The following is a 14,238-nucleotide window of genomic DNA, read 5'->3' as shown; positions in this document are numbered from 1 at the left end:
CATTTTGTCAATGATCATATAAGAAGCTTCGTTTGGCCTCGGGTGTTGTTGCAATAAATAAGGTTCAGTACGCAGCTGTTATAACGGCTCTCGGATTGACTCAGAAAACAATGGACCAAAACAAACAACCAATCAACGATGGACCCTAACCCCTAGAAACAATAGAGCTGCGTCCTAAAGGGATCCAATGAAATCAGAGGTTGTAAAAAAGCTGCGTCCTGTAGTCTTGTTAAAATTATGTGCTAGGTTGACCAATGAAGAACGAAGGAGATTAGCTAAAACTAAATCATGTAATGTTACATGATTTTATTCTTGCAAAGTTAAGATTGGAGGGAGGATGCAGCGTGGTCCAGTCTTCGTGTGTATTTGCGGCTTACCGAATTGTAGTGATGGATCGCAAATTAGTATGTTATGAGAGGAGTGGTTAGGAAGATAAATCAAAGGAGAGCTGCATAATGGGAGTTCTCTTGCGATCCGTTGCTTTCTGATGCTGTTTACAGTTAGGAAATAATGACCGAGTTCGTGTTTGATTTTTATCTAAAAGAATACTTTATCACTGGCAGGCTACACCCGGTCATTAACACGCGTGGATCTTTGAACTTGGCGGATCGACGAGCTAATGTCTCTTCGCATTCATCAACCTACACATAACACAGCGACCGTCACCTTTAGTCTTCCACTGAGCAATGGCTTGGTAACACAAGCTGACTGCAACGAGTATCAATCCCATGAGAAGGAAGAAAAGTCTAAGAATATTTTAATGTATTACGTTGCGACATTACTTCGGAAAGAGAAACGTCGGAAAGTCGATAGTGATCTTTGCCATATGGATTTGAATTCGATTGAGTGAGCGACAAAATAGGCCATTTTCGAAATATCAAATATTCAGCTTGATAGTGAGGCAGTGAGGACAAAAACGATAGAAACACAGTTTGTCCTCACTTCCTCACTATCAAGCTGAATTTTAATATATCGAAAAAGGACTATTGGCAAATCATTGAAAAAATTGATATTAGCCGTTGACTTATCGATCAGTTTACAACTCAGTGAATGACTAGACTGCAAAACAGTCGTATTTTATGCGAACGCAAGCAACGCGATAAATATTCAAACGAAAAGCAACGCGGTAAATATTCAAACGAAAGGTCTGGAAAATGGAAGAAAACGACTGTTTTGCAGTCTAGTGGATGACAAGCATACTCTGACCCTTCACGATAGTCGTTTATACGCTTCGCGTATCCACGACTAAAAATTGCGTGCAATTGGTTTCGACGCGGCGTGCGGTTCGTTTCTCAAAGATAAAAGCAGAGGCGGTCTTCTAGTTTTTTCCCTGGCTTTTATTTTTGACTGATGTAGGCCCTTTTGGGCATAATTTATGCTCGCTTGCACGCGAGTATAGTTACATGATCTGTGTTGGGAAAACAAAATGCATGAGCAAATGGATGGCTAGTTAGTGACCGTGGAGTTACTAAGGATACAGCGCTATTTTAAAAGATGTGTCTATTATGATACATACGAACGAACGCGATTAACACTATTCCGGGTGTCCTTATACCGGAAAGTTCACAAGAAAGATCCCCAATCTTTTTTCAAAATTTTCTAACAACGGAATTGTTCTTACAAAAAATAAGGTTGGAACTTGACGAGTTTCTTGTTAATGATACACGAAGTCTTTTCTGGCCTGGTGATAGTCCGGGTCTTGGAAATTTCTGGCCATTATATTTAGTTCATTTGCACGGCATGCCTCGATGTTTTCCAAGATCTCCATGCTTGCTTTTCTGTTCTTTTCCGCAACAAAATGTTTCTGTACAGGCGAATTGGCAAGAAATGATGCGTAGTTTTTGACCCAGGTTTCAAACTGCTCTACATCCCGCCCGACACAACCTTCGAGAAGGCCAATATCTGCAGCTTCGTCTGAGAGGATGGGCTCCGCCTTATCCAACAATTCAATTGCCTTTTCCATTCCCACGCGCATTGGAAGGAAGTGGGTGTGATATTCTGATCCATACAATTTCATCTTTTTGTAGTGTGGGTTCAGCACAATCCCTTCTCGAGCGAAGACCAAATCACTGGCTAATGCCATCATCACTCCTCCAGCGCCAGCATTTCCGCGCAGAGCTGAGATCGTTATCTTTTTGCTGGTGAAGATGCATCGCACCACATCATTTATGGCGTTGATATTTTCCCACGATTCCTTGACCGGGTCCATTGCTGCTTCTATGACGTTCAAGTGGATACCATTACTAAACACGTCATACCCGCCCATCAATATCATCACTCTACAGCTGTCATTTTCTTCCAACTGCTTAATCGTAGTCACAAGGCGCTCGCATTGCTTGGTACTCATGGCTCCGTTGTAAAAGTTAAAGTGCACAAAGCCGACACCATCTGGAGTTATGCTTGTCCAGATGTCTTTGAATGTGTTTGGGTGAGAGCCGTACGGAATTGGCTGGGTGGACGCATCTGAGATGGTAGGCGCATCTGTGTCGAGCCACATGGTAGCCGGAAGTTTAAGCTTGTTTTTCTTTAGATGTGATATCCAAAGAGCTCCTCTGCCGCACTTGACGAGAACAGCACCGTGTCGTTGACCCAAGATTTGCCCTGGATGACCTTTCAGAAATCGAAGTCTTCCCTTCTCCAAGTGTGCTCCAAACAGCCGAAATGCCTTGGACCAGTCTTCTTCATCTTTCTTGCTCCGGAAATAGCCAAGAGCTCCTGGCGATGAATCAGACATTCGTATCTGACAAGCCACTTCATCTGCAGACATTTCCCAGTTGATCGTGCGATCAACTTTGGTCATACTTGACCGGCCAATCCCTCTGACAAGAGGATTGTTGTAATCTAGACATTTTGGTGATGTTCCCTCGTTGAATTTGTCTATGCCTTCTAAAACAGCTTGGACTGCTGCCCGCGTCACTTCGTTCACGTACAAGCTAGATTTAGTCAGAGTGTTGATATTCCGCCTCTTGATTGGAAAGGTTACAGTGCTCCATATGTCTCCTGCGTCCATTTCCGTATCTGCTTGCAGTATACTCACTCCCCATTCATCCTCCCTGTCATAAAGCGCCCAGTCGATTGAGCTTGCGCCGCGATCGCCCTCGATTCCAGGATGGACGATCCAGCAAGGTCTTCTGGGATTGGAAAACACTTCCTCTGGGACGCGTTTCGTGAGAAACGGGCAGAGGATGAGATCAGGCTGGAACGCTTCTGCAAGTTCGGTCATCTCCGCTGAATTGTCGATCTCTTGCACGGTGATATTTTGTTGCCTTTTCTCCAGTTCCAGAGCCATTCTTTGGCTGAGACTGTTGTGCTTATTACAAAAGAATAAAATGTCGAGATTCTTTGGTAGCTCTCGCCGGACTGTAATATTTTCTGCTTGTGAAACTTGGGACAACAGTCGCTGACGAAGAGGAGTCAGGAAGGGTGCCCTGAGAATGTCTTTCAGCATGGATGTCTTCCACATTTTTCCTGTAAGAAAATATTATGTGAAGATGTAAACAGGGGGTGGTATGTCAGGGAATTACACGTGGGAGTCATTGAGTAGAATGTAGACTTGCCAATGTTCCCTCATGATAACACTCTCGTCAGGGAAAAGAGAAACTACTACATACATACATACATACATACATACATACATACATACATACATACATACATACATACATACATACATGCATGCATGCATGCATACGTACATACATACATACAGTTCTTCAAAAAAACAAAAAGTTTGAGAAACTTGTGGAGAACGTTTTTAAAGGTTTATTTTATTTCACGCCCTGCTGGGTCATTTGAAGGTAAAAATCGACCAATCCAAAGGACGTTGTGCATACATGTGAGCTGTCAGGGGTACACGGTGCTATGAATTTGAAGAAAGTGATGTAATTTCATAATCATGCAGAATCAGTAAATGCAGAATAAATTGCGGTAAAAAAATGGTAGATCTGCACTTAACTGTGCTTTTAAGCGCAAGAAACGTTCATGACAAACTGTTATTAAACAATTAGTCAACGAGGGCGCGCTGGACATGAAGTGATAGAAAACCAACGAGGCGCGTAGCGCCGAGTTGGTTGTAATCATTTTATATCCAGCAAGCCCGAGTAGAAAATTTTTTTCATTAAAAACTCCAGGATCAACAACTCTTCCGTGTTGACTAAAGGATCGATTTCTGCCTCGGCCAATTCCGGTCCAAAACTGCTTTTGTCGGCCATTTTTTCTCAGGTCGCTTACTAGCTGACGCGTTCCTTGACTATATAAGGTACAGCAGGTATATGAACGAGTGTGATAGCTAACAAATGATGTAAGGCGTTTTCTATATTCTAATTGGTTTGTGAATCCCATTGTAAATTCGGCTAATAGAGTTTTTTTCGTATGCACACCACGCACTTTGACTCCGCGGGAGTGATATTTAACATTTCTAAAATTTCAAACTCGGTTAATGCATTTCTCGTGCTCTGATTGGTTCACTCAATCTCGGTTATCATCTCATATACCTTAGTTTGACCTTATATGGTAAATTATTCCTCTAAGAGTTAGTAAACTAACATTTTTTGCGCCGGAAAGCGAAATTTCTCTCAAATTAAGCAAAAAAAAAACGTTTTTGTGGAATGTTTTCGACGCTTAGAAGTACGCGAAAAGGTAAGAAATGTTTTTGTGATGAGCCGGCTGCGTCTGTCTGACCACCAGGTATTACACAACATCGCATCTACATCAAGTTTTTTCGATTTCCCTCGAATTTTCTCCCTTTTTTCGATGGTATTTCGTACTTCCAAACTTTTGGGGTTTACGGAATTTGATAAAACAATTATTCCATTCGCGCTTGTTACTGGGTTGCCAGTATGGCAAACCCAGTCGGAATCTGCGTTTCATTTGTTGGTTTAATATTTTTTATTTAGTTTTTTTTTTCCGTGTCGGTAAAGTCTTGGCTGTCACTCCCCTGCTAAGTGGTGTCTTTGTGCATAGAGCCTTCTGCGCGTATTTTCTTAGGATCGAGAGGGTAGTGGAAAATGGGTAGATTTCTCTGATGGACACAGTAGAATGATTAACTTAACCGGCAATGGCGTCGAAAGTCATGTAACGCGAATGGCGCTTTAGTGGATCTTTAAACAAAATATACCCTTATGGAGCTCAATAATGGCAAGTCAGTTGGATACTGAACAAGACAGGTGCTGAAAAAAAATCTGGAATCTTAAAAGAGACGAGTAATGGACTTCGACAACAATCTGTCGCCCGCCGAGCCGTAATCAAAGCGTGCTGTAGATAATCTAATATTGTACAAGTGTGGTGTTTTTTTGCAACACTGAAATGAAATGGAAAATTCTCTAGTAACTCATGGGTTTAACAAAGACAGAGACTTGGATCTGTGTTGTCTGGCTTATTTGTTTGTACTCAATTCTGAACAGTCTTCTGGTAACAATTGGAAATTTCACAAATTCTTGTTTGTCAAAAATTATTTGAAAGAAAGCTTGTTGCCCATTTTTTGCTTGATAATTCAAGTAAAGAGTTTTTCATTTAAGGGTTTGATGCTGAACACTTATGGGAAATTTAATTAGTTGTGTTTTTGACATGGAGTGTAATTTGACACGACTGAGTTTCTTGTCTTCACGCACGTAATGAAATAGGAAGGGTTTTTTGCCTCTTATAGCAAATATGTTGTTTGTTTCAAAAAAAATTTCGCCGGAAAAGGTAGAATTCATCATGTTGTGTATGCGAGCTTAGCTGGACTGTTTTTATGGCAATAGTAAAGCATTTTCGTGTTAAAATAAGGTAAGCGTCTTTCTGTTGTGTTAACTTAATTAAATATGAATATACCATGCGGCGTAAACTTGATTTCCACTCTCAAAATTAACTCCAGAACCTACTTTTTGCGTAGAATAAGCTTTTAGAATGATGTTCTTGTCTTCTATGGTGATACTTGACGATTCGGGAACATTTTGTGAGAAAATATTTATAACCGGTCACACGCGCAACTTGAACTTCCCTATTATGCATAACATCCACTTGGCCTTTTAACATCCCATTGAAGAAACTCGTAAAATTTTCGCGGACTGGTCGATTTCTCTGAATTCGACGAAGAGGTAAATGCGACTAAATTTGTTGCGTGCGTTGCTATTTTTATGATTTGACTGTTGTGCAAATTTTGACAGATAATATTAAATTATGAAAAAATATCTATGGATAGATTGTTAAAAAATCTTTATTTTTTAGCGGTTATTTGAACATAAAAGATGCAACGCTTGACGAGAAATAATATTTTTGCCAACGCAATGTATTTGAAAGAAGAAAAATTTCGCGGGAATCGCGGTGAAAATGAGTTAACAAATTTGCATACGTGCGTTGAAATGTGATACGCCAAGAGACAGGAATTTTATTTCTCTGACAAAATTTATAGGGGAAGCCAACAATATTTTTTAACTTCCTGGTTAATCTAATTTATTGCTACGGCTTGCTAATGCGAAGATTGTTTACATGAAACAAACGCTTTTTGCTAATTTTGAGTCTCATAAAATTACATAATTTACGTGACAATGTGGACCCGCTATGTGAGAAGCTTCCCTTTAAATAATTAATTCTCGGTTTCAGGAAACCCAGTTTTCCCTCAGAGTTTCGTAAGTTGTAATTAGAGTAGTACTGAGTGAAAAGACGTTGAAGATAATCCGGGGCATCTCCATTAAGGCTTTCAGTTTCTTTCGTCGAATTGATAGCCTCTCCCAGTTTAGAGTAGTTAGGAAGTGGTTCGAGTTCGTGTCAAAAGCCAATTTTGTAATTAACTGATTAGAGTGTAATATGAAGTGCTAAGTATCTACCCCGGCCATATGAACCATGTGAGCGTTAGCCCTACTGGTGGAAATGGGCCTACACAAGGACAGAGAAAAACTCTGACCAGGGTGGGAATTACTCTAGCTGTACGATCTTATGGACAGTTTTGAAAAGGTCAACCGAAGTCCATCATCAAAGTACACTCCTTGAGTCGATAGTGTAATGTTTTTGTCATCGGCAAACATCCTTGGCACTAAGTCTTATTTCTCTTCTTGGTACTTAAAATGTTTAAATTGCTTGCGTTGCTTAAGATCCTTAGTTTACTGGGTTGCTTAAGGCTCTTGGGCTACTTGAGGTGCTTCGCTTTCTTGAGGTGCTTTGCCTGCTTTAAGTTCTTTGTCTGATGGCGTTGCTTTCAGTCTTGCTTGCAATTCATGTTAACCCTGAAAAGCCCCCTTTGGTTTTCTTTCCTGTTAACTTGAGTGATACTCATTATGAATTATGGTAATTGACGTTCGACTCAAGGAAGTGTACTTTATAATAATAATAATAATAATAATAATAATAATAATAATAATAATAATAATAATACTAATACTAATACTAATAATAATAATAATCAACTTTATTTAAAGAGGGTGTACACATAACAGCTTACGCTGACAAACCAGTGGCCCTGATGAGGGACTTCGGCTGACCTTTCCAAAAATGTCCATCAGATCGTACAGCTAGAGTAATTACAAAATTGGCTTTTGAAACGAACTCAAACCACTTCCTAACTACCCTAAACTGGGAGAGGCTATCAATTCGACGAAAGAAACGGAAAACCTCAATGATGTATAAGACAATGAATGGAGATGCCCCGGATTATCTTTAACGTCTTTTTACTCAGTACTACAGTTATTTAAAGCGAAGCTTCTCATATAGCGGATCCACATAATGCCCACTGAATAGCTTAAATACTACTACTACTACTACTACTACTACTACTACTACTACTACTACTACTACTACTACTACTACTACTACTACTACTACTACTACTACTACTACTGCTACTACTACTCAAACTCAAACTCAAACTCAAACTCAAACTCGGACTGTAGATTGATCAATAAATCCATGTTGAGTACTAACGATTAAAAACTGACTGAAAACTAGATACCAAAGCAAATATGTTAATAGACGAAGACAAGCAAAACTTAAACTTAAAACCGAAACTAAATATTGGAAAAAAGTAAATCAAGAAAATAGTGAAACTTACTTTGGTTTTCACACGCACCAATGCTAGTCTTGACTAAAAGCTCTATAGAGAACTTGACGATGGGCACGAGTGTAGATAGAACTAAAATCCAGATGGATGAAGAAGTTGACCGTACGAAGTCTAAACTAGAACTGAACTACTGAGGAAAACACTGAAACTTATGACTGGCAAAACGTGCCTGAGACAACCGAGAAAACATGCACGTACTAGCGTTAATGTAAACAATAAACGAGAAAACATCACGTTTCAAACCAACTCCACTGAAGCAAGAATAATATTGGTTAAGATTTCCGGGCATGTCTTTGCCGTACTCCATAAAACAACAACGTGAAATCACCAAATTTTAGGTTTTGACGACAACGTGAGCATATAACAATGAAGCAGTCATTTTCTGTTTCGCGGCGACTTCAAAACCGTTCGTACCCATCAAGTTACAGGATAGTTCGCTTGTATTGTACAAGGTGAACAAGACGCAAGACGGAATAATCGCAAAATACGTGCGATATAGCGTTGACCTATATTCGGATTGACCTTTTTGTTGCCGCAGCTGTCGTCTTTGCTAATGACAGGAAGCCGAAAAAGTGCCACGGGACGTGCCACGGCGCGGCAGAACCTAAGAGGAAAATAGAAGGAACCGACAGGGCTTAAAAACGGCTGATTGGTCGAGAGGTTATGACGTAAAATGGGTGCAGTGTAGAATTAACCTTTATTCGCATGAAAGCTGATGGTGACGTCAATCGTGCGTCTGTCCCCTAATAGATCATAGGCAAGAACCAATCAAAATCCGTGAATAACTTGGGTTATCATATCATGTACCGCGGCACATGTATCTGAGTCGAAGTTTATCACGTTGTACATCCTGATACTTAGAACATAGTTTTGGGCTATTTAGTGAACAGATGGACGTACACGTATTCTCTGTAAACAACCATGGTTGCGATTGTTGGTTGTGACCTTTTAATATTTGAGTGGTTTTTAGAAAAGCCATTTGTTATGAAGATCAGAGAAGTCTTTTCCATCATGAAGGAATGGATTGGTCGCATTTGCCTTTGGCGGTGTTTCAAGATGCACAAGCTCCTTAACTTTTCAGTGATATGAGTCTTTCGACAAAATCATTATCTTCTCCTTTGTTTGTTTGATCTTCTCGATTTTCGTCATCATCTTGATCATCGTCACTATATGCTACGTTCATCCTAGTCGTCATCTTCTGCAAGGTATCTAAAACAAATATTTATTGTAAAGTTTTTCTTGGTTAAATGATTATCAGGTTCAGGTTTCAGGTTCAGGTTTTATTATGTATTTTGCATAAAATATCACAAAACTATGCAATGCTCGCAGTTAGCAATAGCTAGTCGAGGCGAGCATTGCTTACAATAAATATTCCAGATAAAGTGGTTACAAATACATAACTACACATTCACATGAAAATAAATAAATAAAATAAAATAAATTAGTTTTAGAATACAGTTAGTGCAGTGGAGAACAGCTTAAAACTTGTACAGTATAACATAAATAAACGTGAAAAAAGTAGCTTAAAAGTTAGCGCCTGCTAAGCTTGTTGAATTTTGATTCATGAAGTCACTTTCATTTTTCCTAATTCCCCTGCTTTAAAAACCTTGAGGCTTCACGGACAGTTTACAGTCGGTGTAATTTGTAGAAATAAAAATTGAGGCACATGTATGACATTGTTTACTACTGTCACATTCTGCATATTTCTGTAGGACTTCATCTATCTAAGCATTTTATAGCAGTATTCGATAATTTGGACATTTACAATTAAATGTGCATGTTGTATCTTACTTCTACATTGTGGCTTAATTAAGTATATGAGAATAAACGATATTTTCATATCATTAAATTCTGTGGTTATTGTTGCTTTCTCTTTTTTATACCTCACATTTTCGCAACTTTTCTTGGAATCAGTCATTTTAATTGTTTTGTACTCTGGGGACGATGTGGCCATGTATGTTAATTCAAAAATTGGTTAATGTGGTTCTTAATTTAAGTGCTCCAGTATACCTTCAATGGACACTCCTCCTCTATACTGTTTGATTGTACCAATTTTGGACATGACAGGGACAACACGATGGAATTGTTGACATTTTGCTGGTCGTGTGATGGCTGAAACAGATGGCTGTATGTCTATGAGACCAGTGCACATGTGCCAGGCAGTAGTTGTGGTACATGGGTATTGTAATGCATGCATGAAGTGGATGTCGTCCTCGATGAGCATGATAAATGTTTTTTCCAACATAGAGCAACCAATAACATTGTGTAAATATATATTCAACATCACAATTTCCCCCATGTACAAGATTAGAAGATTAACTGATACACAATCACTTCACTTAACAGTCAAAACAGCTCAAGCATTCCTCCGACGAGTGGATTCATGAGTTCATTATTGCACATTTGATTTCAGGAATCATTTCAACAATCTGATTTTTGGATGAATGATGCAAAATTCAAATCAAGCGTCAGGTCAAAACTCGAATTTTGATTGGATTATTGCTTGCTTCCGGTGCCAGGCCGGCGTGATATTTTGACAGGTGTGGCAATTTGCATAATCTGCCAAGGTTGTAACAAGGGTGATTTGCCTTTATTTTAAAATTCATTTCTCTATTCAATCTTTAATCAAAAACATGGTGTCTCAAGTTTGAGGATACTGGTAACATTACACAATAGTAATGTTGCTAGAGTGAAACGACGGTTGTTTGGAAGATTATGCAAATCAGTAAACCTGTGAAATTCCCACAGCAGCCTGGCACCGGAAGCCAGCAATATTCCAATCAAAATTCGAGTTTTCAAATGAGGTTTGAGTTGAATTTTGCACTATTCATCCGACGAACAGATTATTCAAATGTTTACTGATATAAAATTTGCAATAATGAACTCATGAATCTGCTCGTCAGAGGAACGCTTGAGCTGTTTTGACTGTAACTTTCTCAGTAACCTGGTTTACACTTGCTTATCCCTTGCATTCCATATACTTGTAACTGAATGTTATTCAATTTCTATTGTTGTGTAGTATATTTTGGAATGTATGCCTCAGTTGCTTCCCTTAGTATTTTACCTATTTCCATTTGGTTTTTTCTTTTTTGGCAAGTTCAGTTTAGTAGTTACGCACTGAATTTGGGTAAACAAGATATCACATCACATCACTTGTCCAGCCATAAGGGAATTGTAGAAAGCTCCACCAAACTTTAATCACTCACTGAAAAAATGTCCCCATTAACCCTTTAACATCCAAACTGGCCTAAACCAGCCAGACCCCTGGGAGTCAATGGGGTAACTCATATTGACATATGCTGCCTGCCAGAGTCTTTTCACCTATATGCCCTTTAAAATAATTTGGGTTTCCTATTCATTGAACATAATTTCATAAATGCATCACAGAACTTCCTTTGTTTAATGTTTGAACATTTATCGTTAACTACCTGGTTTCGAAAGAAACTCAAGTTCTGCAGAACTGCTACAACCCTTGACTTTTGAAGCTTTCTTCTTTTTTGTGAGGGGGTTCTCTTTTCATTGTTAAATTTAGCATCAAAAATATCTTCAAACATTCCTGGTGCATGCTCCTTGCTAGCCTGCAAACGCGGATGTATTTCCATAAATCTGAGTTCGCAGACTAGCTCCTCACAAAAGCTTTCCATCTTGGAAGGGACATAGAGATTTTCTCCTCCATCTGCTTAGTGTCTGGTGAGGGCCTTGTGAAATTGCTGGAAAAGTGTGCTAAAGGTGGTGTCCCCTTTTGAAAAACGATTTCAAAATGGGGCAGATAAGAACAGGTTTCACTTGTTCCATTTTAGTGGTCAAATTAATGCAAATTAATGTATACATAGTATGTTATGTGGCAAATGTTCATTGTAACTCAGAATGGCTAAGTCTTGGCATGCAGCTATGAATCCTCCCTGATAGGTGTAGATTTTAGTTTAACCCCTAAGAGTGACCAATATTTTATTTCTCTTTATGTTAATGTCTCTTAACTGATCAAACATGAAGGTCGTGAGAAAATGGGAAATAACCACAAGTGAAAAAGGACTTGATTGTGAAATAAATTATTATCCTCATACATGTATGTACCATAGGAAATGTATGGAGAACAGTGTGGAGAATATGCATATTGATATATTGATGGATTTAAATGGTTGACTGTGCTGAAGGTATTTTCATTTATTTGGCGAGATGGGTCTGGTTGTGTGCAACATTTCAGGGGAACTAAACTGTTGACCTTTTATTTTTCTCTGAATGATCTTAGTTTCATCCTTGAGTTCCTTATTTTTCTCCCGAAGTTGAGCCTTTAGCTGAGAAATGACTGTTGCATGTGAAATAAAAGTAGAGCCTCAATTGTAATTGGGTGGCAATTTGTGCAACAAGGTTTTTTGGAAATTTCTTGTGTTTCAATTTGTTTTTGTTATTAGATCAATGACAAAGTGCAAATATATTTGCGTATGTATTTAGATGTATAGAAGCGGTTACATCCTTAAATTTTTGTTAGCAGCCTCCTCTCTCATTCTTTGTCACTTTCCCTTTCCTTTTTCCGGCACCTCAATTCTTTTCCCCAGATCTTGACAGTCCGAAGTTTTGCTGATGGATGGGTGTGAGCGCTATTCTGGGAATAGAAAATAATGGGTTCCCCCAACAGGTGGAAAACGAGCGGTTTCTGAGGTTACGTTAACATATAATACATCATGAAGAGAAAAAAGGGAATGATTTCCGTACAGGTCCCTACTTCATTATGCATGCAGAATAAATTAATTTTGCATTCGCACCATTGTTTTGTAGAACAATGCGTATACCCAAGGGAATCGAATATATACATGGCTAATTTGTACTTGCGGGATGATCAAAAGTGGACCTCATTCGCTTTCTCTCGTTCCCTGCCTCTCTTTTTTCTCCCTCTCTCTTTTCTTTGCCCTTTTTGCTCACACCGTGTTTCTTTCTTTTCGTCCCAGCTTTCCTCTTTCGATTCCTTTGTCCTGTCTTTCTATTCCAGATCCCGCTCGGCTTTTTCTGTCCTTTTTCCTCCCGCAGTCTGCCTTGAACTCCGTACCACTGTAAACCTCTGGATTACTTGTCCCTCTTCTAGACCACTAAGTTAAGTAATTATATACGCGTGCCGTGCCGACCACCAACAAATGCACTGATTTTGCTTCTTTTGAAACAACGTGACCCCTTAATAATGCTAACCGTAACCCTTTAGGCTTAAGGACGTTCGCGCGAAAATTTTTCAACATTGATTTTTTTCTGAAACTTTTACCACTGTAAGATGATCAGTTAGCTATGTCAGAAATGTAAAAAAAAAAATGGGGGTCACCGACTTCGTTTTGGAGAGAACATGCCCGGAAGAACACCCAAAATGTGACAAAATCGGGCTTCGTTAGCGAATAAGGCCAGTGTCTGTAAACCCAAATATATTGCAATTAAATCTTTGAAGTGAAATCTTCTCTGCCAAATATTGTTTAAGTGGACTTATCAAGTGAATTTAGTCAACTGGTGAGGTTCCTTAAAGATCAAGTTTGCATTTAGCGACCACAGTTTCACTTGCCTTGCAGCCGCAAGATAGCAAGATGTGATGTCCCGTGAGCAGAAATCTTGAAATTTTTTAAACTTCCCACATTGATTTTTTGTTCATTTTTGGACAACGTGGAGATAATTGTAAATAAAATCCGTTTCTGGAAAGAAAAATAGGGGTCACCGAACGTCCAAGACCGTTAAATCCAGGCAAAGCTATGGCAATGGCCTTTTGCCCTATCATTTCTCATTTTATTACTTAGCGCGCGCGCTCGTGTATGACGTGGCGTGTGCATTTGCGTGCGCAGTAAGGATGCGCAGAAACAATTGGCGCAAACGTCCTTAAGGTTGAACCCAGTAAAATTCTTTTGGAGGTTAATCGAGTATATCTGTGAATATCTGAATTGCTTGGTTTTTTCATCCCCCGTGCTGCCCCCTTTAATAGAGCACTGCACGGAAGAGTATACCTCCTTGTGATTGGGGCATCATATATGGGAAATTTTTTATGCACGATTTATTGCAGAATAAAATCTTTGAGTCGACGTTAACCCCTCTCTTTCATCAAACTGTAAATTTTAAAACTAATATGGCCACCCCTCAAGAAACAACTTTAAACTTATGGAAACTATCCCGACTTTTAGCCGATCACGAGCGGTGCATAGAGTGGTGCAAAGAGTGCATTCTACTCTCGTCGTCAATGA

At 39.1% G+C, this 14,238-nt stretch overlaps 1 protein-coding gene and 1 long non-coding RNA gene across 2 annotated transcripts in view; both read right to left on the bottom strand.

Moving 5' to 3' along the window:
- Window positions 1-1,316: 1,316 nt before the first annotated feature.
- Window positions 1,317-8,590, bottom strand: LOC138040214 (hydrogenase maturation factor HoxX-like). The gene is made up of 2 exons (XM_068885983.1): window positions 8,024-8,590; window positions 1,317-3,468 (listed from the first exon to the last, which is right to left on the bottom strand). The coding sequence occupies exon 2, from the start codon at window positions 3,461-3,463 to the stop codon at window positions 1,655-1,657; it is 1,809 nt and encodes a 602-aa protein (XP_068742084.1). The 5' UTR covers window positions 3,464-3,468; window positions 8,024-8,590; the 3' UTR covers window positions 1,317-1,654.
- Window positions 8,591-11,963: 3,373 nt separating this feature from the next.
- Window positions 11,964-14,238, bottom strand: part of LOC138040265 (uncharacterized) — a 4,645-nt gene continuing 2,370 nt past the window's right edge. Inside the window, exon 2 of the long non-coding RNA XR_011130681.1 lies at window positions 11,964-12,635. This is a non-coding gene — a long non-coding RNA (uncharacterized lncRNA). The remainder of the gene's footprint in view (window positions 12,636-14,238) is intronic.

This window comes from Montipora capricornis, chromosome 1, assembly GCF_036669925.1.
Source record: "Montipora capricornis isolate CH-2021 chromosome 1, ASM3666992v2, whole genome shotgun sequence".
NCBI lineage: Eukaryota > Metazoa > Cnidaria > Anthozoa > Scleractinia > Acroporidae > Montipora > Montipora capricornis.
This window is presented reverse-complemented; position numbering and strand designations above follow the sequence as displayed.